The sequence below is a fragment of the Lepisosteus oculatus genome, chromosome 7, assembly GCF_040954835.1.
Source record: "Lepisosteus oculatus isolate fLepOcu1 chromosome 7, fLepOcu1.hap2, whole genome shotgun sequence".
Classification (NCBI taxonomy): Eukaryota; Metazoa; Chordata; class Actinopteri; order Semionotiformes; family Lepisosteidae; genus Lepisosteus; species Lepisosteus oculatus.
Genome location: NC_090702.1, coordinates 16,898,048 through 16,924,962, shown reverse-complemented (window position 1 = coordinate 16,924,962; position 26,915 = coordinate 16,898,048). Strand labels below are relative to the sequence as shown.

Below are 26,915 nucleotides of genomic sequence, written 5' to 3'. Positions count from 1 at the left end.
TCTTAACAATACTACCTTTCATACAGCCATTTTCATTTAAAAAAACATAGTGCTTCACAGAATACTGTTTAAGAAAGAACAAGGGTATAAAGCAAACAAATTACATGAGACATGAACACCAACACAACAACAGGTAGTGAGTTCTTGATAGCCGTAAGAATGGAGTTACAGAGGTGTGTAGCCATAGTAACTGAAGACAGTCTTCCCAAGAGCAGAACTTTGTCCTTGGCACAGTACATAAAGGTCACTTTTCGCCGAGCTCAAGTTCCGTTACAAATGATAATGGCAAAACTTATTGGGCCCAGGATGTTCAAAACAATGAAAGTGATTATTAGTTAGCCGTTATAATCATTTTGCATGATAACGTTAGCAAGACTTTCTAATCAGTTAATTTTTTGACTTGGAACCAGTGAAAAAGCTACTGAAACTAGCAACACCTGATCATGGTTTCTCAACCTTAGGAACCAGCGCAGAAATATTTTGAATACATTGCAGTCTGTGGTGTAGTTGTGTAAAACCACCAACAGGATACAAATATTATTTAAAGGAAGCTGTGGTTAAGCAACTGGTAAAAGGGTAAAATGAGATTTAATGTGGCGCCTTAAAAGAAAATGTGAACTGAAACTTACAGTTGCTCCTGGTTTTTTTTTTAACTTTGGATTTCAGAATAATCCCACAACTATCTATAACCATTCTGAAGTCTCCAGCTGTACTAACCTGATGCACAGAACTCAATAATATAATCTAAGTCACACTATGGTTACAAAAATTGGCATATCCTGATTTGCATATGCTATAAAAATACACTAATGTGTACAGTATTTTCTCAGTGTAACATGAGAAACTAATAGCATGAAGACTGATTATTTAACCCAGAGGGAACATGTAGATATGGAATAGGACTAGTAAATGAATATGCTTGAGCTGCTTGTGCAGCAGCAGTTTTTGAATGAGATGAGAATGTGACAGCTATGCTACGCATGTCCTACTTGCCAGACTTGAGCAAAGCTGGTCCTTGAGGGATGTAAGAGGCAACATAGCAGATACCACATTTAGTTCTACCCAGGAAAACTATTTTTGGTTGATTAGAAATAATGCACTTTAGAACAATACAAAAAATATCAATATAGTTTTCTAAATCAGTGTTATTTGAACATTTTGACCATGAAAGTTTTAATGATTTTAACTATAAATTCTTCTAAATGCTCCAAGAAAAATGAAAGATCACAGACTAGGGCTCCATTCAGAAAAAAAATTTAAAAAGTCTTCAACTTCCCTGTTCAGCACAGATAACAGCAGGAAGACCAAAGGCTCACACACAGCAGTGTGAAAGTTCTAAGACTTGCGTGACACATAAAGTTGTGTTAATAATAATAATAAAAAACGTTATTTTATATAGCGCCTTTAAAGGTGGCTTCTCAAAGCGCTTTACAGGATGACAATAACAATAAATAAGAAGACTACAACAATAAATAAGAAGAATCCACAAGATAAGAAACAATTACGATTACAACAATAACAATAGAGGAGCCCGTGGAAGGTGGTACTAAGAAGAGCAGAGGGGTGAAGAATGGAACCAGTTAAGTAAAGGCTTTTCTGAAGAAGAAGGTTTTGAGTCTGGATTTGAAGGAGTTTAGAGAAGGTGACTCTCTGATATCCTTGGGCAAAGAGTTCCAGAGCTTGGGGGCATAACAGGAGAAGGCCCTGTCACCCATACAATGTAGACAGGCTTGGGGGACAGTAAGGAGAGAAGAATTTGAAGAGTGAAGGTTGCGAGGTGGGGAGTAGGGCGATAATAGTTCAGACAGGTATTGAGGTACCAAGCCATGTAGAGCCTTATAGGTGAGCATGAGGATTTTAAAGTCTATGCAGAATTTGACCAGAAGCCAGTGCAAGGGCTCCAGGATAGGAGTAATGTGAACACTTGCATTAGACCTGGTCAGGATTCTGGCTGCTGAATTTTGGACATACTGCAGTTTGTTCAAAGTAGATTTAGATACCCCAGCGAGTAGACCATTGCAGTAGTCAATTCGAGAGAATACAGATATGTTGATCAGCTTTTCAGCCATAGTTAATGATAGCATAGGGCGTAGTCTTGTGATATTTCTAGGGTGAAAAAAAGATGTTTTGACAGTATGCTGCACATGTGTGTCGAATGTTAAGCCAGAATCGAATATACTGTAACCCCAAGGTTTTTCAATTTTGATTGAAACTCAAGTACAGAGCCATCTACTGATAGGGTTACAGGACTGGCTATACGAAGTTGATGGGGGTACCAATAAGCATGACTTCAGTCTTGTTGCAGTTAAGATGAAGGAAGTTTTGAGTCATCCACATTTTTATGTTAGAGATGCAATTAGATAGAATAGAGACAGCCACATCAGTGTCAGGTTTGGTATGGATGTATATTTGAGTATCGTCAGCATAAAAATGAAAGCTGAGACCATGTGATCTTAAAAGCTGACCAAGTGGGAACATGTAGATGCTGAAGAGCAAGGGGCCCGGTATTGAGCCCTGGGGGACACCAGACTTGACAAGACCAATTTCAGACCTGTACCCATTGAGAGAGAGTAGGGAGTTATCCCTAGGTCTGGGCCACATTTCTCCCCTTGGACTTTACTGTGGTCTCCAAATTGCCCCCATGTATGACTGGCTTGCACTTGCCCTGCGATTGACTGGAGCCCCATCCAGGGTGTACTCTGCCTTGCACTTGTTGCTTGCTGGGTAGGCTCCGGCTTCGTGTGACACCGTATGGCATAAACCACTTTGGTAAATGACATGACATAACCAGATGAAAACAATGGACATATTCAATTTACACCAAGCATTAAATTGTGTGTTGCATGCCAGACACAATCATGACAATGACATATACCTGAAAAAAATATGGATATATACAGTACGTGTATGATGTTAATCTGTATTTTATACAATATATACTATGCAAAATGTACATGATGTATCAGCAGTGCTACAAATGATAACTTATCACATTATCTAGAGACTAAATCATAATATACAGAGACTAAAGTGTCACAGATGAAAAAAACCCAACAAAAAACATGTTTTAAGTTTTGTTATGTTTATAAGTTAAACAATATCAAACTATTTTTTACATTTACATTAAGCAAAAGGGTTACTTTTACATGAACACATGTAATGCTCGGAAGCAAAAACTGAGGCTTAATCTGTGTCATACGCTGTTTATGATATTTAACCTCAACATCAACTACCAAGCAACAACCAAGGCTGTCCTTTAACTTTAACCAGACTTTATCTGTACTTTCTCTAACAAAAACAAATAATTAGCTGACCTATACAGTCACCGCCACAATTCTTAGAGCCCTTGATAAAGATGAGCAAAAAAGTCTGTACTAAATAACACAGGTAATGAGCTGTATTTTATGTTAAAAAACAAAAACAAAACAAATCTTGTATTCTAATGCAGTTGTTCAGTGAAAAATCTGAAAATCTCCATTAATATTCTACTTCATCTCAGTTTTAAGGAGCTATATTGTGGAGTTCAAGGGTTTCCTTATTCACTGGGGTATACAAATAAGGCAACACAAATAGAAAATAGATTTCTATAGAGATTTGCAACATATAGAAACTGTGATTAAATGTTAAACTGAGGTTCTGACTAACTGATCATTAAATATTCAACAGTACTTTTCTAAAACAAATGCATTAACCCTGGATTCCTTGGGAAATTCCACTCTGGGCTTGTACAATATCTTTTATGACAGTTGTTTTTTATTTGCTTAAGCAGTTTCTCACTTTTCCCCTTCATCTGCTTCATAGTGGAGCTGTTGGCACATAATGGTGCAGCAATTCACCAAATTCACTTCACCGATATCAATCTGGTCTTGCCTGTCTGTGATTAGTCAACTTGGAAAAAACAACCACCCCTGTGACAGTGGCAGAAGGGTGTGATTGGGCACAGTAGAGTTTTGGTTCAAAACACAGAAACAGCTGGATGAGATACTTGGATCAATTTGTTACAAAAATCCAAATAAGCTATATAGGCTGAATGGCCACCTATCGTTGAAAGCTCTCTTGTGTAACAGTGTTAATTAAGACACAATAACCACTCTACAAGCTGATTTGGTGGTAAAATGTATAAACATTTGAGTTATGTAAAAATCCAAACAAAAACAAAAATAAACCAAAATACTTATCTCATTTGGACTTTTTAAAGAGTCTTTTTACTTTTTTCCCTCTCGTGGTGACTTAAATGTGATATCAAATTGGTCCCAGGTTAAAGACCTGATTACTTATATGACTAGAAGGGTTACGTAGAACAAAATATCAAAACAGAGCAAACCTAGTGTTAAAGTTTCACCGATTGCAATTACATCTTTAGCTATTGCAATTTGGACTGAGCAAATTGTCTTGGTTAAACATCATTAGGTCTTTTGCAAAATCTGAATTTTGCATGAACACCAGAAATATTAGCACATGAGACCCTCTTGTCTTCATGTTAGTTTCTATTTATCCTCAGGGATCAGAGTAATAAAAACCAAAAATCATGTGAGTTCTCAGGAATGACTGTAAAGAAAAAAAGTGCAATGACTCCTTTGTTTAAAAGAGCTGTCTCGCAAATCTAACGGAAGTGAACCTTACTTTGGATGCAGTAGACAACAGGAAAAGGAACTTTGGATCTTTCTCAAAAACTAAATGCTTCTATTTAACCCAGGCCAGTTCCTTTGTAGGATACTTCAACGCCATATAATAAAACATAACAGCGAGATAATAATATGGCTTTGTCTCCCTTTTCCCCTGCATTTAACTTGACAAAGAGGTTTAGTCAGGCTTTGAGCCTTTACAGTTTAAGCCTCCTGTGAGATTTTCTGTTTAAAGCTTTTAGCAAACAAAAGCCTGCCAAAACACGCCCTCACTGTGTGAGTGTGTTTCATCTCTGGGCTGATCTCCGGGCTTTGCACAGGTGTCATTACAAACAGGATATCCGAAGGCCTCAGGTCTCAACAGCTGAGCATGGGAGCAGCTTCACTGAAATCCTATCGGGCAGGGCAAACTGTTTTTATGCCTCCACTATGGCTACTCTTCCTTTGTTCTGTTCCGTCTTTATGTTCTGTTCACTCTTTAAGGGAACATGTAGGAGCAGGTGTGCCGTAGGGGTGGGTGTAAGTTCCCTTGGAGGTTAGAACTTGCATTACTGTTGCAACACAAGTCAAAGCAAAGAGAACAGAACCTCAAAAGCATAATAATCCGAAGATCATGTTTACCTTTAACACTATCTAGGACAGACACTCTGTGTTACTGTTGTACACTTAAGACTTCAAGTCTGTGCTCCATAATATTTATTTTTTCAAACAATGCCCCTGTCACCAGAAAAAAATGACAAGACGCTAATGGGAAACAATGGTACCCCTTTCAGCCTACCAGAAGCAAATTCACTTGCTGCAGGTTTTTAAAAAAGTCATCCTGGCTGATGAACAAAACAAGTTGACCAGTGATTAATGCACAAAGCAGTTAACAGTGAAAAACAAAATTATATGCATGTTGTTAAGCAATAAGTACTTACTCCACCCTGTACAACTGAAATTCAAGAGAAAACAGGTGGCTGTAAATCTTGCATCTTCAATCTTAAATAGCTGGCATCTGCTGATTATCTCAGGACAGTACATTCTGAGTAAGAGCAGTGTAAGGCCTCTGGAATGTTCTACCACAGATATGTGGCACATACTTAGTCATTACTAATTGTAGAACTTAACTTGACAAATTTGTGAGCCTTAGGCTTTGGTGAACTTACACATTCTTTAATAATACACCCACATGGAGGCATTAGAAAACTAAGACTAAGACTAACTGGAAAGATGATAATTTATTTTTTAAGTAAAATATATTCAGTAATTAAAGTACTATTATTTAAAGCACTGTTCTGTTAAACGCACTGGTATCTGGTGTTACTCCTGGAGCTACTTCTATTAGTATACTGAAAGGTATTTAAAACACAAAAAATATACTCTTTCCAATACCAATTAGTTATGTTTTTAATAACTGGTTTGCTAAAGTGATTAAAAGTGACTTTTCATCATGTACTCAAAGCAATACTTTGTATCCTCAAAGGTAAACTCACATTATTGGTACGATTTCTCTCTTTCTTTAAGAGCTGCCAAGATAAATGGTAGCTCCTTGGCCCAGAAGAATAGATTTACAAATACAATATAAATGTACAAATGTCAGGAGACGAAACTGGCCAGAGAATGTAGTTACCTGTAGTTGTTTAAATGTAGTTACTTATGTATAAGCATATACTGTATATAAGCAAGTGGATTGACTTTTCTGCTTCTCCCACAGAATATGACTGAAGCAAAAAGAAGATGTATAGATTGAATTATACCAATTTGTTTTAGTTGAATTATTTATGTTTGTTTTGTTGTCTTTGTTCCTAGGGGGTAATCTTCAGGTTAACACTTAAAACATATCTAAACACATCCCATCATGCTTTAACCTTTTTTATTCAGGCACTTAGGACTTCTAACCGTGCTGACAGAGAGGAATGATGAAGACTTACTTAATTTTAATTCCATGGTCTTGGAGCATTTTTGAAAAAGTAATACTAAACAAATTGTTAGAAATTTAACAAAAACATTAAAACATAAAATTATGTTAAGATTATGTAAAAATGACTTCACGGACCACTGCGCGCACACTGCAGATGTTGTGGAAAAATTCTGTACCATTTTTATTTTGTCTGGTTGTGAAACTGTATAGCACAAAAGTATGAAGAAAAGACTTATAAGACACTTTTAGACCTTTAGTCAAATTAAATTATTAACCCTTGTGATGCTGAGGGTTTTGATACAGTGTTTGAAGACATGTTTGATACAGCTGACATTTGTTCTAGATATTTGAGAGGCTGTGGAACCAAGAATAAACAAACTTGTAAAAGTCTTTTTAAAAGTTTAGCCTGTCAGGTAGGAAACTGGTGTTTATTGTGTCTTGAACTGCATATGCATTTTTATTTACAAAGCAGTTACTACTCTTTTAAGGTGAGAAAGATTTTTTTTATTCTTTAGCTCTTAAAAATAATTTCTTTTAAAACCATGCTAATCGGTAAAACATACAGGCTATTAAATAGGTACAAATATGATAAAATCCTGAGCACTGCAACATAAAACTGTTACACCGACAAAGTTAAAGCTTTGCTTTAAACCTGCATTCCACAGATGTTGAAATGTGAGGAACTGGATGAACCTGCCCTTGTGCATTGCAGCCCTGAGTGACATTTGTTTTGTTCTGTCAAAACAATGTTTTGGCTTTCCTAGCTGCAGCTGTCCTCCAGGAGTTCACATGTTAAGCCACAATAAGGTTCCTGTACCTCATTTTATGTAGGAGTCCGGTAAACATGCATTTAGCTGAACAGCTGGGTGATTAAGAAAAAAGAAGCCTCCAATGGTCAGACTCAAACCAATGACCCAAAGCAAAGACCACCAGGCAGGCTGCCCAGGGGCCCCATGTCCTGGGTATGGAAGTTCTACAAAGATGAGTTACAAGATCCGCTTTCTGCCTCCCTCTCCTCGGCCTCTCGCACCTGCAGCACAATCTGTGCCTGATTCTCCAGGCATTCCTTCAGCTTGTCCTCTGTCAGTGTCAGCCGTTTTTCCAGCACAGCTACAGTCTGAAAAGGAAGACGTTTCTGTTGTCAGAAAGCACAGTACAAGGCCTGTTGCAGGCCTTTACATTTTTTTTTACTCTGCTTGGAACCATCTCAACATGCATGCCTTGAAATCAGGAAATATGGATGTTTAAAAGGCTTAAAACCGCATCAAGGTTGGCTCATCTTATGTGGGAATAACAGCTTCTTGAAATGATCGGAAGTTGAAGGCTGCCTTAATGTTGTTCAAGACAGTAATTTACTTATTTGGGGATTTCAGTCAACTACACTTTGGTTCAAAACAAGGTTCTGAAGGTTTTAGTGTTATCAAAGTTTGAAGCATGAAAATAGTTTTAATAATGATATGTAAGAGCACTCAGGAGTGTCACTTTGAAGGGGATACTGAGCAGAAAAATGGATTTACTTAGAAATGCAAGTTGGTGGTACGAACGGCAGCATTATTGCATAGAAAATGTACAGAATTTAGAGTAATAAAACAGCACCAAGTAAATTCAGTTGCTCAATTATGACCTGATTCATGTTCCTTGAACAAACAAGATGAAAAAAGTTTTTTGGACATTTGTAATTGGTATCTCTACTTTTGAAATTTGTAGTTAAAATACATTCCAAAGAACATTGACTCCCAGTAACACTTTTTGAACAACACAAAAACTTTTTCCATCCAGTAATGAATCCCCTGCCACCCAATTTCTGCTTCCCCTCTCATGGAAGTCACAACAGACCTGTGTCAAGACATCCAGTTGCTCCACAATGTGCTCCAGGGTGCTGGCAAAATTCGAAGGGAAGCCGGTGTGCTCCTCCAAGGGAAAGGTCACAGCACATGTCTCCCCTTCTTCCTCCTGCCCTCCGCTAGACCTGTGAGGCGGCTGGAAACTTCTGCCACCAGGCCAGCCCCTGCTGGCTGGTACTCCGTTCTCATGACTGCTTCCTCCCTGTAGCAGTAGAACAGAGAAGATGCATCTGAGCTGTTTTTCAGAACGGAAAGGCTAACAGAACAGACACATTTCCTCCAATTCTTCACTTCCATATGGATAAAATTCAAATTACTTCGGCCTTTTCGAATTATGATTTACTGATTATGAATCTACAGAATTTTTTCCATTTTTCTTATACTTTTGAGAGTAGGCAAACCCTACTTTCAAGAGCAAAAACCATCATAGCTTCAAAGCATCAGATCTAGAAAATCTCTCCTTGTTTAATCTTATTTGGGAACACATTTATTAAACATATTTTATGATCTTATCACGACACGCAAAACTCCATATTTACACAACGAAGCATTTAAAGTACCCATTTAAAAATAAGTAGCCTATATTATAATTACACAATGTAGAATTTGATTCTAAATTAATATGCATTTTATTTAATGTTATTATTCTTGCAATGACCTTTTTCCTTCTCAGAGCTGATATTCTCAAAATAATCATGTGATTATATGAGGTCCTTTTTCCGTTTCTGAAAATTTGATTACACACATTCACTTTGCTCCTCCCATATCAATTCAATTTGTTATATGAGTAAAAGGTACATTTTACTACCTACTGGAAAATATTCACAGTTTGGTGACAGTTTGATCAGACTGAATAAATAGCTGAAGCAATTGGAGGTTGCTTGGCCTGTTTAAACTTGCACTTCAAGGGATCCATTTTGTTACCAGGACTGGTTTGTCCAAGGCCTCAATGATATGATAGACCAAAAACAACATAAAATACAGCTTTTCACACTAAACAAAACATAACCTGGGAAAATTGGGGGGAAAAATCACTCCATACTACACGGAGAGGGAAACATTAAAACCACAGAGATACAGAGTTTGTTAAACATCAAGTATGTAGGAATACAGAAAATGCCACAAAAAATGCATTTGATAAAAATATAAGCGCACACACTCAAAAACAGTTACTGGAATTGGAATTAAAACTTAATTTATTTATTTTAGCACTCAAACTTCCTGAATTGAAACTTTATATTTACAAAAAAGCAAACCCATTCTAAATAATATTATATGACATGTTAAGATATTGATAATTTTAGGAAACAAATATTTTTTTTGAGAACAATTATTTGATTCATAACTCCTCTTACATTGATCAAGAAATACATTTTTTACTTTCCAATACATGAGTCAACCTGGCAGACCAGCAAATGCATTTGAGGAAATATCTTATTAAATGTATTAGCGCATTATGAGGTGATTTATTAACTGAGAAATTATGTTATTTATGCTATTTAAAAATGAGCAAAATTTGAATTGACTAGAACAATGGCTTAAGTCATGTCATTTACCAAACTGCTTTATGCCATACAGTGTCGTGGGAATCCGGAGCCTACCCAGCATGCAATGAGTGCAAGGCAGGGTGCACCCTGGACAGGACGCCAGTCCACTGCAGGGCAAGTGCAAGCCAATCACACATGGGGACAATTCGGAGGCCATGGTAAAGGGCGAGGGGAGAAATTTGGCCCGGATACCGAAATAACTCCCTACTCTTCTCGAGAATGCCCGGGGATCTTTAATGATCACTGAGAGTCAGGACCTCAGTTTAATGTCTCATCCGAAAAATGGTTCATCTGGTTATATATTACTTATTTTCCCATTATGTGTCATTACTTATTTTGGAAAGATAAGATTTATTGTCCCTGAGGGCAATGTTTTTGTGGACACACAGCACCTCTGTACATTTAAATATAATGCACACACCCCCCCAAAAAACAACAACATTGCACATCAGTCTATTGCACATGTATAACACATAACAACATATAACATTTATAACACATCCTTATATCCTTTCGTCTTCATCCGAAAGACAGCAATGGCTTAAGTTTAGATCTGAATTTCCAGAGATCAGGTGTCCTACCAAAACTGTTCCAATCTCCTTGAAGAATATGCATCTTATACCTTGTGTTTCCAGCCCCTTAACTTACTTGCCTAGGAGATCTGGAAAGGATGAGTAACTGGATATCAACTCTCATCCCTAAATTCTAAAGTGCACTGACACAAAACAGAATTGTACATCGTAGTCTTTTAAGATTTCTGAGAGTGCTGAAGTATGCCTTTTTTAAACAAAATCGTGCATTCCCACATAATGTGTGCAAAAATCAATTCCACTTTGGCTTCCTGTGCAATGTCTAAAGTTCAAAGTCACTTCAAACATCTATCGCAATCTGGAAAAGGCCAGCTCTGAGGTGAACAAAGCTGTTAGTGTGTGAATGGCGTCTCGCTGGGGCCAGCAGTGACTGTCCCGGCACATAGACCACATCTGGAAAACATCTGTTATAGCATTTACTGTCAATGGACCTGTGCAATTGCAGTCTTAAAGTTGAAATAAAATCATGCCATTTAAAGGATCTTACTTGTCATCATGACAATCAGAAAGGCATTCTAATTGTTTTTAATTCAGAAAACCATATGAACTAACCTGCTGTTCCTGAACCTTTGAGATCAAAATAATATTTGGAGACATGTAAAAGTTTGAACCTAGTGATATTTTTACAGGTTGTATTTTGCAGTTACTATTAAATTTTGGGCTAAGCTACTGACCAAAAACAGCCTAACCATGCATTTAAATAGCATATTTAAAAACCAAATACAGTTTTACTTAGACTAATTATTCCATATAGATTTGTAGCTATACACTTTAGCGAGATAGTCATAGGTATAAAAGGCAAGGTGATACTGTGGTGTAAATTTCCAAAAAAAGTTATCCAAAGAAAATTCTGCAATGTTTCACAGCCATATAAGGCAATATGTTTAGTAATATGAAATGTATTCAGTCAGTGAACCACATTGTTTCCACCTTATTTTCAAGTAGTCTCAGGCAGGTCATTAAAGCTTTAACAAATTCACCTAACTCAGGCCCATGGAAAACCTCATTATGCCAGCACTTTGTAATTTATTTCAACAGGCATCAGGGCTGCTAAGCATGCTCGCTGTCTCATTTGTGCAATTAAGAATATTTATGAGCTTCTTCTGCAGTTCGAAAAGAAAAAATAATCTTTGAACTTTTTGTTCTCTTATTATGAGCAAAGGAAATAAAGCATGTAAATCAGCTGCAAAGGAAGATCAGAGGGTTCTTGTATCGCTTTTGAGGCATGAGGAGTACTTCAGGTTCTGCACAGTAATGGGACACGCGGTCCTCTATTATCACTTCAAATCACAGATCCTTGGAACAAGCCATGGAGGCCCTGAAAACACTGCACACATACTCGATTCACAAAATGGCAGCAAAGTTTCCCATTTATTTCATCTGCGTAAACACATTATGACATTAAACCATATCATCTTGTCTTGTGACACTGAGCCACATTTCCTTGTCACAGGATCCTATGTAATGCTATTAAGTTAGTTCTCAGTACAAGGAAATCATTATTTAAATTTAAAAAAAAATCAGGACTACTGCATTTGTTTGCTTTTCTGTGCCTTTGTGCTGGGCTCACCACAGTGACTTTTGTAGTTCTGCCTCCTATCTATGCAAGTCTTTCAATTTATTATACTACAGTTAATTATCACATAGATGTTTCTAGCTTATAATATGACTGTATTTCTACTTTTTTAGGTAAAACAGTAATTATTCACCACTTTCTATTCTTCTGTTTATCTGTATGTCCATTCACCCTTTATTCAGTGTATGTGTAACCTAATCAGGGCACAAGAGCCAAATTGCAAGCTGAGCTCTCCTGAAAAGCATTTGCACAGCCTTCCCAGATCAAAGTGCAATAAAGCTTTCAAAAGCAAAATAGATACAGACACTAAGATAAAAGTCAAGGTAAGCCACAGTCCAAAAAAAAAGCATTGGGATAGCAAAGTCAAAACTCTTATTATTGCATTACAGTCAATCCTACTATGAATAATACATTTTGGACGGCTCTGTATGTGACCATGAATGATAATTACCATTTCCATCTTGAGGTATGAGTATGGTCAATATGGAATACCCATATGTATGACTGTCAATGGAAAACAGAAGACTAACTTAACCAATCCCAGAAGCACCCTACAATCAGTGGCTATCAGAAATAGTCACTCCCCTGGACTTTTTCACATTCTATCGAGCTACAATATGGAATCATGATGTATTTAATTGGCATTTTTGTCATTGATTGACATAAAGCACTCTGTGTCAAAATGAAAACAAAATTCTACAGATCATCATAAATTAATTATAAATATGAAAATAACTGAACAAGAATTCAAACACAAGTATTGAGTCAATATTTGGTAGTGGTTCCTTTGGCAGAAATTACAGTCTTCTTGGATAAATCTCTACCAGTTTTGCACATTGGAACAATTTACTTTGCAAAATTGTTCAAGCTCTCTCAAGTTGGATGCGAGGATTGTTAGAGAACAGCTTTTCAACAATTGTCAACTCCTGTCACAGATTCTAGATCAGATTGAGGTTTGGGCTTTGACTGAGCCAATTCAGAACACTGACCTGTTTGTTTTTAAACTACTCCAGGGTGGAGTATTCCCTGGCTGTACGTTTTGGGTCATTGTCCTCCTGGAAAATGGATCTCCTCCCAAGTCCCTTGTCTCTTGTAGACTGCAACAGATTTTCCCTCCAGGATTTCTCTGTACTTTGCTGCATCAATTTCTATCTTTTACCTTCAAAAGTCTTCTTGGCCCTGATGCAGTGAAGCATCCCCAGAGCATGATGCTGCCATTTCCATGCTGGGCAATAAAGATGGTATTCTCAGGATGATGTGCTATATTGCACTTGCTCCAAAAATGCTTAGAATTGAGGCGCAAAAGGTCAATTCTGGCCTCATCAGACCACAGAATCTTTTTCCAGTTTGTTTCAATATCTGCCATATGTGAATTATTTTGAGCAATGTTTTTTTTTTTGTTTTGCCACTCTCCAATGAATCCCAGTGAAGCACCTAAGCAATTGCAGTCGTTTCTCCCATGTTAGCCGTGGTTGACCGTAATTCCTTTAGTTGTCACGAGCCTCTTACTGGCCTCCCTGACTACTGCTCTTCTCACGCAGATGTTCAGTTTTTCTGAACGTCCTGTTCTACACAGATTAATAGTGTCATATTTTCACAATTTGTGCTTTATGGGATATTCAGTGCCTTGGAAATTTCCTTATACCATTCCCCTAATTGGTGATTTTCAATAATCCTATCCCAGATTTGCTGTGAATGTTCCCTTGTCCTCATGATGTAGTGTTTGTTGGGAGCTGTACTTATTAACAGTAGGGACTGTTTTACCTCAGTTTTACATCTGAAGGATGATGCCTTTTTACAGTATAGTGTCCCCATCACCTTAAGTGAACACAGGTGGACTCCATTCAACTAATGATTTGACTTCTAAAGACAAATGGTTGCACCAGAGCTATTTAGAGTCAAAGAGGTGAATACTTGTGCAATCATTTTGTTGATTACTTGTATACTTGTAATTCATTTAGGAGGGTCTGTACACTTTTGTTTTCATTTTTTGTTCCATAATTGAATAAATCCCAATTAAATATATTATGATTCCATATCTTAACACAATAAAATGTGAAAAAATCCTAGAGTGGTGAATACTTTTTGTAACCACTGCACTTTGTTTTTTTTTCACTTTAAGCACATTTTCATACTAGGTTAAAGGCTCGTTCCCAAAGACTTCTGACCAGCAATGAACCACATTAGTTTTTCCAGTTGCTATTAAAAAACAGAAAAAATAAGACAGGCAACATCTATGTTTAGCGGAAAATAAATGTATTATCTTACACTATTACTCTCACTGAAACCAAATAAGCCGACAATCCACTGTTAAGGTGCAAAACTTACATGCAAAACCGTAATGTAAATCAAATGCTTTACAGTTTACTCTGGCAATGGCTTGATATGTTTTTTTTTTTACATGTGAAAACATAATAATACAGTCAAACATTTAAGAATTAGTATTATTATGGTTAAAGGCAACAAAGACACAGAATGTTAAAGGGGAACTGCAGTCCCAAGTTCTCAGACTGGGTATGAAATCTCGATAACAAAATATCTCGATAACATTTGCCACATTCCAAATTAAGCACAAAACCCCAAACTTTGTGAAAGTAATTTATGGTCGCCATATTGTCACAAACCCTTGGTCTTGCCATTCCTACTCACTAGTCAGTTTAATGACTAATGTAATGTGATGTAGAACACTGCAGAATGTACCAAAGTGATCTGCATGTAGAGTTAACAAGTAAATTGTATTTTTATATTTATCCAGACTGTATGTTACATTTTCAAGAATGTCAACTACATTAACTGATAATATATAATAAAATGTCAAAACAGCTGATAAACAGAAATTCGATTAATATGAAAAACATAAAATAAGAGCTAAAAGCTGTTAAAGAAAATGAAGATCTGAGGGTCTGAAACTTACACTGTGATTTGAATGTAAAAATCAAATGTCTGTTTAAATGAATGATAAAACCAAATGGAATCTAACTGGGGAAATAACAAAAACACATTTTCTATATAATTAGAATACAAAAGGTAACCATATTGCTGGAATTAATAATTAAATCATGATCTTGCTATTTCTTTATATTTTAAACAGTTTTAGTCCTAACACCATCTACTGATTTAATCAAATCAGGAAATAGATGCATATCGTTTGATAAATTATATCACATTATTACAAAGAGGAGGTGGTTATTAAATCTAACCCTCATTTTCTGCACATCCTTAACTTGCAGTTAAATGAAACATGCAAGCTTTAAACAGGTCACTAATAAATTACAAACAGTTAAGTGCTGAAATGTATGGGATTGTTAAAAGGTTTAAATGAAAAAAAATTGAATAGTAACAGTTTGGATTAAATGTCAGCTATTTTATTATATTAATTTGAGTACATCTAAATTACAACCAAGCCTAATTACAACTCCTGTAAAAAAAAATCTACACAACAGCTTTCTGCTAATGTACTATTAATTTAATTATTTTTCCAATTAAATTCCAGTTAAATACAAAATTGCCAGTTATCTTTTCTTTTTATGCCCTTCAAATAAGAATAATCATTTTTTTTGGGAAATCATCAATATGGAACTTATTAACCAACTGAAAACACTTCTTGAAGGAGCTGTAGGGATGTAACGACGGTACGCAGTTTCCTCAGGAACTCTACACTTGTCAGAGCCATCTGCTATTTTTCAAGCTGCCCACAGTGCCCACATAAGATTGTTAAAACAAAACTGGAGAACCAATGAGGCTCATACTGAAACCATGACAAGTTCACAGGTGTCTGGAAAGTCCCAAGGGTTATACAGCAAAACGAGGGCACTTTGACGGCCTCATGGCCCACTGCTCCTAGCAATGCTTGGCCTGTTGCACGCATCTTACAAGGAATGCTGGTCACAGCTGGTTTATGACCCAGCCCAGACCGGGAGTAGCAAAGTCTGGGCTGTAGGACCCCTGTAGCTATACTGCTTACAGTTCCAGTACCACTGCAGTTCAAAGTTTTAATAGCTCCAAACAGGGGTACTTGTTTGGTCCCTTTTTACAGCAGCTAAAGAGAATGAACATAAATTAGTGAGACAATAGGCAGCTTAGATAAAAAGTGAAAAGTATTTTAAGTTTAGGACATAAAAGGAAAATTCGGAAACAAGGTGAGGAAGTGAGATCTATCAAGTGTGCTCCCGAATAGATTCAAAATAACATCAGAAATGAATAAGAAAAGAATGTTGGAATATTGATTTTATACAGCAGGAGTAGCATGTTAGAAAACTGCTGTTAACCACAGATTTCTGTTCAGATTCTTGTTGAACACAGAAGCTCTACGAAGAAAGTCCACTGAAGCACTGATTTTGTGAGCACCGATCTAACAGAAACAGACCAGCATTGATTGTAGGAAAGAGACTCCAGCGTATTTGGCAGGTCAGCATGTGATAACAGTTCATGGCAGATATAAATTACCAAACAGAGTGTATGCTTAATGCATCAATACAGGAAACTATTAGCATGGCATTATGAGGCGGATGTAGGGCAGGAAATTAAATTTTGTAGCCTCAGAAAATGATGTCACAGTCATCCTTGTCAGTAATTGATTATTATTGCTTCCTGTCAGAGAGGACAGATGAGGCTAGCTAGGCAGTAAGTGGCACAGTAGCCAGAATGGAAGACAGAAGATCAAAAATAATCCCCTTTTCACAACATTGCAGAAGGAGAAATGCTGTTTCAAGCTTGGCTCCCTGCTTCTACTCCTGCTTTTGTATTTTAAAACTCCAGGTTTTATTTGCTACAGGTCACAAACTCAGAGAATTTCTCAATTTTACTAATACGCAGGGAGCTACTCTTATTTTTAACTCCCTGTGCTCACTGAATCTGTTAGTACTTTATAGCCTTCCCAGATAATGGCAACATATACCTTTCACCTCTCTGAAATCCATGTCTGATTTACACTAACAATGGGGTTTTGCTATACAATGTAAGGAAACAATAATTGAGACACTTGTAAATGTAGTCTGCCTTCAATATTCCTGCAGTGAATCTGTTGCTTTAACAGTGTGAAACTAAACACTCAGCAGATCACAGTGAATCAAGCGCCTTCTCAGAAGATAACTGTTTTTAAGTGCAAGCCCGTAACAAATCACATTCTCAAATACAACAGGCACGCTGCAAACCACTGAACTATTATTATGCAAAAACGAAAGACAGTTAACACTGAAAAAAGGTTCATTAAACAATGGCACATCAGTGTTTTTTCTTTAATAAAACATTATTTGTTGCAGTTAAGTGTTTTCTTTTTCCTTTTTGAGAGCTTGAGACTAAAGGATTTTTGGTTCATGTACTACTGTTAAAACGACTTGAAAAATGCCCCAGGCTCCTTTTTTTTACTAAGAATTCTCCATTTGTGTCCTAAAAATATAGCAAACACCTCAGCAAAAACTCAGCAAGCCCTTACATCTGATCCTTGATTTGTAGCAACAACACACAATGTCTTTTTCTACACTGATCACTAACATGATACACTAGATGCCTACAAATATCCGCAAGCACAAAGGATACAAAGGAATGAGAAAATCTAAGCATGTCTGGTTAATTGGTAAACCCAAGAGAAAGTAGGCAAATCAATTCCATCTATAACAATAAAGTGATTCTGGAACTGCAGCATTTGTGCAGAAAGAAATGCAAAACTGAAAAAAAACTGCAGTTTTTTGGGATCAATGACTTCTTTATCCAAGTACTGTATGTAGTTATTTCAGAACTGAGCCCTTATTTACATTCTCATCGCATCTGTATTCATTTTTATTTTTATTCTGTATTTATTCTGTACTTTCCCTGTGCTTATCCTTCACTCCACACCTGCCAGCCCCCGAGCTTTTTTCATCTTTCCTGTATCCACTCCATTCAGTCTCACTCGGTACAATTTTGTTTTCTCTTTTTAAATTTAGATTCTTGAATTCACCAACTTCCCCTCATTCTGTTTTTATTTTGCAACTTTCTGTTCCTTTCTTCTCATGCCTTTCCGTGAATTGTGAAATATATTCAGCAGTCTCACTTCCTAGTGTTCTTCACTTTTGGTTCCATATTTTTCTTCTTCCTTCCCTGACAGGCTCGTGCTTTCTCTTCTTATATATAAATTCAAACACTCAATGTATGGTGCTGTTGTGTTGGGTGAAATGCAAAAGAATAAACAAAAATGTGCTTTGCACTCAGAAAATGTATAATTAGTGCAGGAATGAAATATCTAAAATACAAAAAAAGATTAGATGCCCTAAACATTTTACAGGTCTATCTATGCTGGTAACCATACCATTTAAGATATAGTTGTATATAACAACAACAACTTCCAACAGCTAGGGCAGGTCAATTCTTGTGTATCAATCCTATATGACACAAGCGCATTGTTCAATAGGTAAGTAAAGGCAGATAATACAGAACAGTAATAATAAGGGAGGTACTTCTTAGTTTCAATTGCACTCGAGTGGAATGTTTACAGAGAAACAAAGAATAACGATGATAATAACTGGGCGAAATTTTCCAGGCACTTCTCTTTTGTATTTCAAGTGAATCTGCAGATGGAGTGGGTTAGAGTAACGAAGCCCCAGTATTCAGTTACAACACAATAAAGAATTAAAATCAGGATGATTAGAGGTCTGTAGATTACCCAGTTTTTTTCAGTAAAGCTTGCATCAGTGTTTTTCATGTTTCACTGAGCCATCACTTAAATGGTTTCACCTCAGTCATGAATTCCAACCTTTAAAATAATTTAAATTACTAAGAGATGCTACTGCAAAGGAGGAGTGACACCTGGCTTGATAATTGGAGAGGAGTTTGAAAATAAACAGCTTAATACAAGGCCTATGAAATATAAATTGATATACTGTAAAACCTTAAGCAAAACTAGAAAAGGGCAAATAGGTTTGTGTTCTATGACAAAAAACTCTCTGAAGGCCTAAGCAATTACTTATCTTGGTTAGTGATAGCCAATAGTTAGTGACAGTGATACTGTATTATATTTAATTTGTATAACATATTTAACAATTCTTTCTTGTTCATCATAATTATCAGAGATGTGCTGGATGTGCATGCTGCCAAAAGGGTCTGAAAGCACAATTGTGTACTTTTCAAAGTGCAACAATGGAGATAAATTATGTCTAAAATAGACTTTTGACTATTGACTTTCGGGCAGTAAGGTGTTAAAAATCACAGCATATATTCATAAAGAACGGATTAGAAAAAACAAACAAACACAGGTTTCTGGACTAAGCTATTAAGTAGGTCCCTACTTTAATTTCTTAATTCATATAAAATAATACATTTTCAGTGTGACTAAATCAGATATGCTCAATCCACTTATCCAAAAGAATTAGAAAACTTTGAAAATGCCTTTAAAACAATAATAATGCTAAACCCAAATGATAAGAGTACTGGGTTTGCATATCTTGCAGTGATGGATACTGTGTGCCAGATGGGTTTTGTACTTATATGTATGTATATGTAAAAAGTGATTTATGATCCTTTGGGATTAAAAGCACTAAATACATATACATTTTTTTAAATTATCAGTAGTAGTGACATTCACTGATGCCAGTGTTACACTTGTGCACTGTTGTAAGTAAAGTCAATTTTTAAATAACTTACGAAATTGGCAATCAGATTGGATATATCATATCTTGGACACATTTACTGGACGTTTAGAGGATACATCTAACCCGGACAACAGGCCAAGCCTTGGGATCAATTAAAAAACAAATGATTGGCTATTGCTATTATCTGGATTTACCTTCAATGAAATTCAATTTAATTTACGTTTAACCACAAAACATTGTGCAGCATCACATTTTGTTACTTAAGAAGAGATGCAAGAGTACAAACTAGCTGACACAGACATCTGTCTCGCTGTCAGCTGACAGTGAAGTATTTTACTCAGTATATTACAATACTGTATTAAGAACAGAAAATATCTGCACTTGTAACAAGTATGCCTCAAACCCACCGTACAGTGGTCTACATAAAAAATCAGCTCGCACTTGTACAATAAACAAGTAAAACTTACCAAAAAAAGCATATGGTACACTAACTAATGTTTGAGACCATGGTTGTAATGTAGAGATGTTAACATTTGTAAATGTTTACTGCTAGATCTTTCATTCTCCAGGTGTCCCAGAAAAGCTATTGAACATGCATTAACACCAGTAACTTGCTCAAAGTCTGGGGTATCGACTGGCAGTGACAGTGTGAGATGGCGAATGGCAGAAATCTCACACTGTGTTTATATCTTCCTGCACATGCAGGGACACTGACCTTCAGGGAAGTAACGGGGCCTTTGAAAAGACTTGAGTGTTTCAGTATGTACTTTATCTGCCATACAGAGAACAAGAACAGAAAGAAAAGTGTTCTTTTTTTAACCACAGCAGATTACCAGCTCTCAGATAACAGTTACTTTAAAGGAAGGTGATTAGTTAATTTATGGGTTTAAAAAACTGAGTTTTGGAAGAAAACAACTATAGCTTTATTTTTTTTCTCTGTGACTCAATCTCAGGTCCATGCTATCCGTTATGTTTATTACATTCCTTTGCTACCTTTCAAGTGGACACCTCAGAAAAATCACAACTTACTGAACAATTACTTATTTTTTCACTGTACCATGTGGGGTTTTCTAGCTTCGGCATATAGCACAAACTTATGGATCCAAGTCAAATGACTGGAAAACCAGATTATAGGTAACTATAAATCTGACCCTGTATCCAAAAGAGGCATCCGGTTAACATATAAATACTAAAAAGAAAAATGTAAGGCTGTCTTTCTAGCTTTCTTGCCATATGAAGTCAAAACCTAGACATTGTAGACTCCACACTAAAGAGCTAAAAAGGGCTGACATCCGCTGCCTAAGATCTCTGACATCAAACAGCAGGATATGGATGTCAAGCACTGTGCATTCCCTGAACTAAAAGGCATGACCAGATCTGAGGCAGTGTGTACTGATGCATGATTCAGATGGAAAAGATAGATACATTTGTCTTTCTAAACTGAACAAGTAAAATATCACTAAACGTCTACAATACGAGAATAAGCATTATCCAGCTATACAGATAGTATAGTGGTAGGCAACTGAGCATTTGGTAGTGTATGTTTGGGGGCTAAATTAAAAACAAATAATCATTGCACAAAAAACTGCATAATAAATCTAATAACTAGCTTCAAAAATGTTCACAGAGTAATCAGGGATGGAGAGGGAAGAGGTGTAGAAAAGGCCAGAATAATTATTGAGTTCATACTATTTATATGGCACAAAGAATAGAAAGTAAAAGTAAAGTCAAAGTTAGTTGTATAACTAAAAAAGTCTTAAATATTAAAGTACACTGCCGTTAATATAGCCACCTTGAATTACTACGAAGTGAGCAGTGTACAGCCAAGCACAATGACTGGTGCTAAACAGACATAGTTCTATCAGTGATATCAAGCTGCGAAATGCTATATTTACTGTAACTATACAACTGGGAAACAACTTAAACAATGCTTTTGATGGTCTTATGATATAATACTCTAGATTAATGTCATAATAAGACATTAAGTAAATAATCTTTGGTATCAAAGAATCTTTTACTATATCCAGGATACATATTTCAAGACCATTAGGCAATCTGGACTGGCAGAGTTAACTAAAGCTCACAGCAGTTGTGAAAAAAGTTAAAAGAATCAAGTATAACAGTATAACAGATAAAAGAATCAAGTATAATCACAAAAGCAAATGACATTAGATATTACAATGGCTATGCATACTGGGTAGACTTCCTTCATTTTGATGATTCAGCATAACACTCTGATTTCAGAGTTTTGAACCTACATAAAGATGGATTTTGTTGTTTTGTTTATTGTTTTGGAAGGTGAAATAGCTTGTTACAAGCCTTGTATGTTTAACAAGTCAAACCATGTTGTCTTTAAAAACACTAAATAACTCTACAGGCGATAGGGGTGTAAGAATGCTTATTCATAAAAAAATTATTCAGTTCTCAGTTTTACTTGTACATTTGACACTGATTTAAAAAAAAGCAGCTCAGAGTATGACTTTTGGCAAGGAGACATATTCTAAACTGTCTTGAAATCCACTTTTCAGAGAAGTAAAACACATAATGTAACAACTCACCAGCACCATTTTAGAAACCCACCCTCAACACCAAATACCAGCCTAAAAGCCTCTGGCTATCAAATATGCCTCTGACTTGAAAAGGTGAGAAATTACCCCTATGGAGGGACTAATAATAGGTCTCCAAGAGGGATCAGCTTCACACACACTGTCGTAAATAACTGAGATACTGAGCAATCGGCAGGAGACGGAAAATAACAGGAAGAGGCCTACAGTAACAGTGTGGCATCCCAGGCATGTGGTAAAACATCAGCATGATGCCCGACACACAACTCCTCAGCTGACACATGGGACACCCGGTTACCTCTGTGATTGACAGGGGAGGGGAAAAGCACTGGACTCTGTCTTTTGGTTAACCATCAGTTTCTGCCTGTTCTCAAAAGAATTCCACAAATTCCTGAGGATTTGCTTTGAAAAGGACTGTTCATGCGGAGGATGGCCGGTTATTCAAGGTTACTTGCAGAAGGGGTGTCTGAGGAATGAAGAGGCCACTATCACAGAAGTCAGGATGCCTGGCGTGACCTGAAAATAATAATGATCTGTTCGCCGAGGAGTGAGAGGACTCTTTTCAGGTTGTAACAAATTCATCAAATCACTGGAGAAAATGAAAAGAAAAAAAGACACCCGTTGCTTTTCTGTACTTATCCTCCTCCACTAACAAACAGAATTTAATCAGCAAAATACTGAAGGTTGCATGACATTGTTCACCACAACGCACAAGTGAAAAAAGGAACAGTTCCTCACTTCTTGCAATACAGAAGTCTTTTTGTTTTGGGGTCAGAGCAGGTTATTTGTTATCATTGATGGTGCATTCAAAAGTATTATGTGATTTCAAAGGAATCAATTAATTCTCAGCTCTAGCTAACCTCACATCAGTAATAGCTATTTTCAATTACAAATAAATTCAAATGTCATTTTAGTTACGACTACATCCAAAACATACATCATCTAACACCAAATCAAGAAAATATGAAAAAGTGTGCATTGTATATGCTATTTCTTATCCCTGAAGGGTCAGAACCATCTGTCATGGCCAAAGTCATAAAATTTGACCATCACCAAAGTCATGTAGTTTTGATATGATACATTGAATTCAACACTCTATTAATTCCATCCAGTGACCTTCCACAATTTAAATTATATTTATATTCTCTGTAAAGGAAACAAGAAAAAAAATACAAAAAATAGCAAGGTTTAACTTTTCAGATTAACTTGTATGCTATCTGGGAAACATTTCTCTGTTGTTCTTTTGCTATTTATTGGCAATGCAATAATAAGTTTAACATGCAAGACAGAGTTTCCACTGCAATGCAAAGAAATATATACAGTATATCCAGTCTAACACGTATCGACAGCTAATCTAATAAGGCCTATCAATACCTGTTGGATTGGGAACAGAGTTCTCTCAGTTGGGTGAAAGGAACTAATATATACAAATGACCCAGACCTTCTAAGAATTCTCCATATCTCAGTATTTTAATACTGAAGCATAGAAATTGGCCTAATTTCATTGTACTTGAACATCAAGTAAAAGCAAGCAACCCTGTCTTTAAAATGATGTTTTCGTACTTTATGTGAAAGGTGATATAGGGAGTTAATATACAGTATGTAGCTTGGTGAGCTAAACACAATGACAAATAAGTGCTATGCACACCCAACCTTATGAATCAATTTGACTCTGTAATGTCAAAGCATATGAGAAATTTCTCTGAAATCACGACCTAAAATCACCTGAACTGAAAAGTGCCACACAATAATTTTGGAAGTATTTAATTCTATATAAGCAGACAAAATATTTCTGTCAACAACAGAATTAAGTCTGCTGTTGCCATCACTAGTTACAGTATGTCACTGATAAAAATGAGCCAATTCCAGAGGCTGCGGTTTTCTCCACCATGCTTCACAGGTGAGCTTGGTTCTTTGGAGCATCTGCATTTTCTTTCTTTAACCTTTCCAATCCTCTCCTGGTTCATCCTTGCACTTCTGAGGAAAGGGTACTAGTCTGGCTTTTCTGTTCTTGGTTTTGATGAGAGATTTAAATCTTGCAGTGCAGCCTTCATAATCCCCCTGTCTCAGTCTTCTGCGGACTGAGGATTTAGATACCTTTATCACTGTACTCCGGAGGTTAGTGATTTCTCTAACAGTTATATTTCGGTTTCCTTGACAGCTCTGACAATATTACGGTCATGAACTTTTTTGTTTTACCAAAATGATCTCAGCTGATTGATTATAACTGTTTTATAATCGATTTACTATGAATGCACAGTATCAATATCACAAGACAGCTATGTTGTACAGTTATGGATTTTATTCTGTCTTTGCCTTTACATGATCTATACACTAAGTAAATAATTTTTGTACAGTAAGATATTTTGATTAGTTCATTGTTCATTTGTACAATAGAGATTATGCTAATTTTATTTCTCCACATAACTGCTTCATAATACATTAAATCATAACATCTTGCCTTAAAAAAGCACTGTTGGTAAATTCTGCTCATTGTAGCATATACTTAGCAATATGCCAAACTATTCAAATAGATCAGGAAAGTACCTAAACTCAACTTGTTTATCCCCAGTTACAAGTACTTGGAATGAATCAGACTTTTACATGTATTTTAATTGAATTTTAGTGTCACTTTTCACCTACGAGCAGAAATTTTGGAATCAAATAGCAAAGGATGAGTACATTCTAAATTGCTGATAACTGATGGTATGACCGATTTCTATGCTTTTGTTCTTATCTGATTTTATTTCAGCTTCTGAAATGACTTTTTTAACCAAAAGGTCTTTGGTTTTTAACTAAATCATTCAGTCAAGTGAGACAGATTGATAGAATGTTCACAGCTATTATGAGCATTTTATTACCCAACAACAAGAGAGATCTCTCAGTCAATTGTTCCATTATTTGTACTTCTTCAAAATAAAGAGGTTCAACACAATCAAGGTGTTTAGTTGACCTATGACTGTAAAACTGAACGGACATTTTAACAAATTAAATATTTAGGAGTGGTACTTATCAGTCATTTTTATTAAAAATGTTTTTATTACTACAGTTCATAATTAAAATCCCAGTTTATACTTCACTGCCCTAAAAATTTAATGGCACTGCATTTTTCCTATAAAACCCTGCAAGTTTAAATAAGTAAACAGATGAATTCCAAATAAAAATAAATCCATGGGATAGGAGTGCCTGAAGAAGAACCATTCTTTGTGAAACACGAAGAAAGAGTCCAAGCAATGTAGCAATGCAAAATCTTATTTGATTTTTGCTGCTGATCTGATGAATCAATTATAGCATCTTTTATAAAAACATAAAAAATTCAAGCATAAAACACTACCTGTGGTAAAGTAAGATGTACAAAGAACTGTGAGAATCACAATCAAGCTCCGGTCAATAAAACCAAAAAATCTGCTGCATAAAACAAGGTTAATCTCAATGCACGATGTCTGCCAATAATTTCTGAACAGTGCATCAACTGTTTGGAGGCCTGTGCTGTAGATCAGACACAAACCTAAACCTTTTACATGTCAAGAGGTTATTTGAATTTAAGTGTTTTTTGTGAAGTACAATTTTTGTCTAGACCATCTGAATATAAACCTGTTCTCTAGTTATGTAAACAATGCAATGAGTCACGCTCTCCTTTGCACATACTGTACAGTTTAAACTAGATTTTTCAGCACCATCATTAATGCTATATGCCTTTTTCATGTTTGAACTGGAATTAAACAATTCAAAACCTTCAAAGGGAGAAGGCATGGGAAATAATCATAAATAATTATATGCCTACAAATAGTTATGAGTATAAGTATTAAAACCCTCTACGTCTAAAATGTTGAATTAAGTAATGGTATTTAACCAACACTTATGGTATCTCTTTTAGGTTTACCTAACAAAACCTAAGAAGATTATTCCACACAAAAATTAGGAAGGCCAATCTAGTTTGTCTTGTTGCTAGTAATGAACTAATACAAAGGATCAATTACTAGCGAGACATTTTATTGAAAAAAAGTCAACATATCATATTTACCAGAATGGTTAAATCACTGGACATCCACAACACTCTGTGTGAAAACTGACAACAGAAGGCATTTTCCCCTAGTTTCCCTATGCCTCCTCGTTTGTGTTTCACTGTTGATTCTGACTGGGCTGATTCTGTCACCGTCTTTGAGAATTTTGAATACATGAATCAGGTCAGCTTCTAATTTTCTCTGTTAAGGAGTAAAAAGACTTATTTCAGTATGTCAGCGAAGGCCATTCTGTTAAGCCCAGTAATGTGGTTTGTTACTCCTTTCTGAAATGATTGCAGAGTAGGAGTATTTTTTGTAGTGCTACCTTGCTACCTCTGCTTACACCGTGAAGAAGAATTGGATGCAGTGGAAATGTTTTGGGCGGCCCCTACAACAACCCCAGAAGGAGTGAAGTGTGAGAGTCGTGAGGAGAAGGTCATGAGATCATAAGTACAGGTACAAACAAGAGGAGGCCACTTGTGCCACCTTGCCTTGTGAAAAGGATCTTACCCAGCTGAAAGATGCCAGGGTTTCTGCTTTAACAATAGGCTGGGATGCTTGTTTCATTCTCTCACAATCATTTAGGTGAAGTACCTTATGCTCAGAAGTTTCCCCTTTTGTCCTTGTGTTTGAGTCCCACTGTTCATTCTGAAGACGTCTTCTAAGTGGATCCTGTTTTTCAGGATTTTGAATTCTT

General features: G+C 36.2%; 1 protein-coding gene across 1 annotated transcript in view; it reads right to left on the bottom strand.

The window, feature by feature from the left end:
* Positions 1 to 6,463: 6,463 nt before the first annotated feature.
* poc1b (POC1 centriolar protein B) overlaps positions 6,464 to 26,915 on the bottom strand; it is a 44,594-nt gene continuing 24,142 nt past the window's right edge. Inside the window, exons 11-12 of the mRNA XM_006633554.3 lie at positions 8,365 to 8,574; positions 6,464 to 7,645 (exon numbers count right to left, since the gene is read on the bottom strand). Coding sequence (XP_006633617.2) covers positions 7,502 to 7,645; positions 8,365 to 8,574 — 354 coding nt within the window. The 3' untranslated portion in view covers positions 6,464 to 7,501. The remainder of the gene's footprint in view (positions 7,646 to 8,364; positions 8,575 to 26,915) is intronic.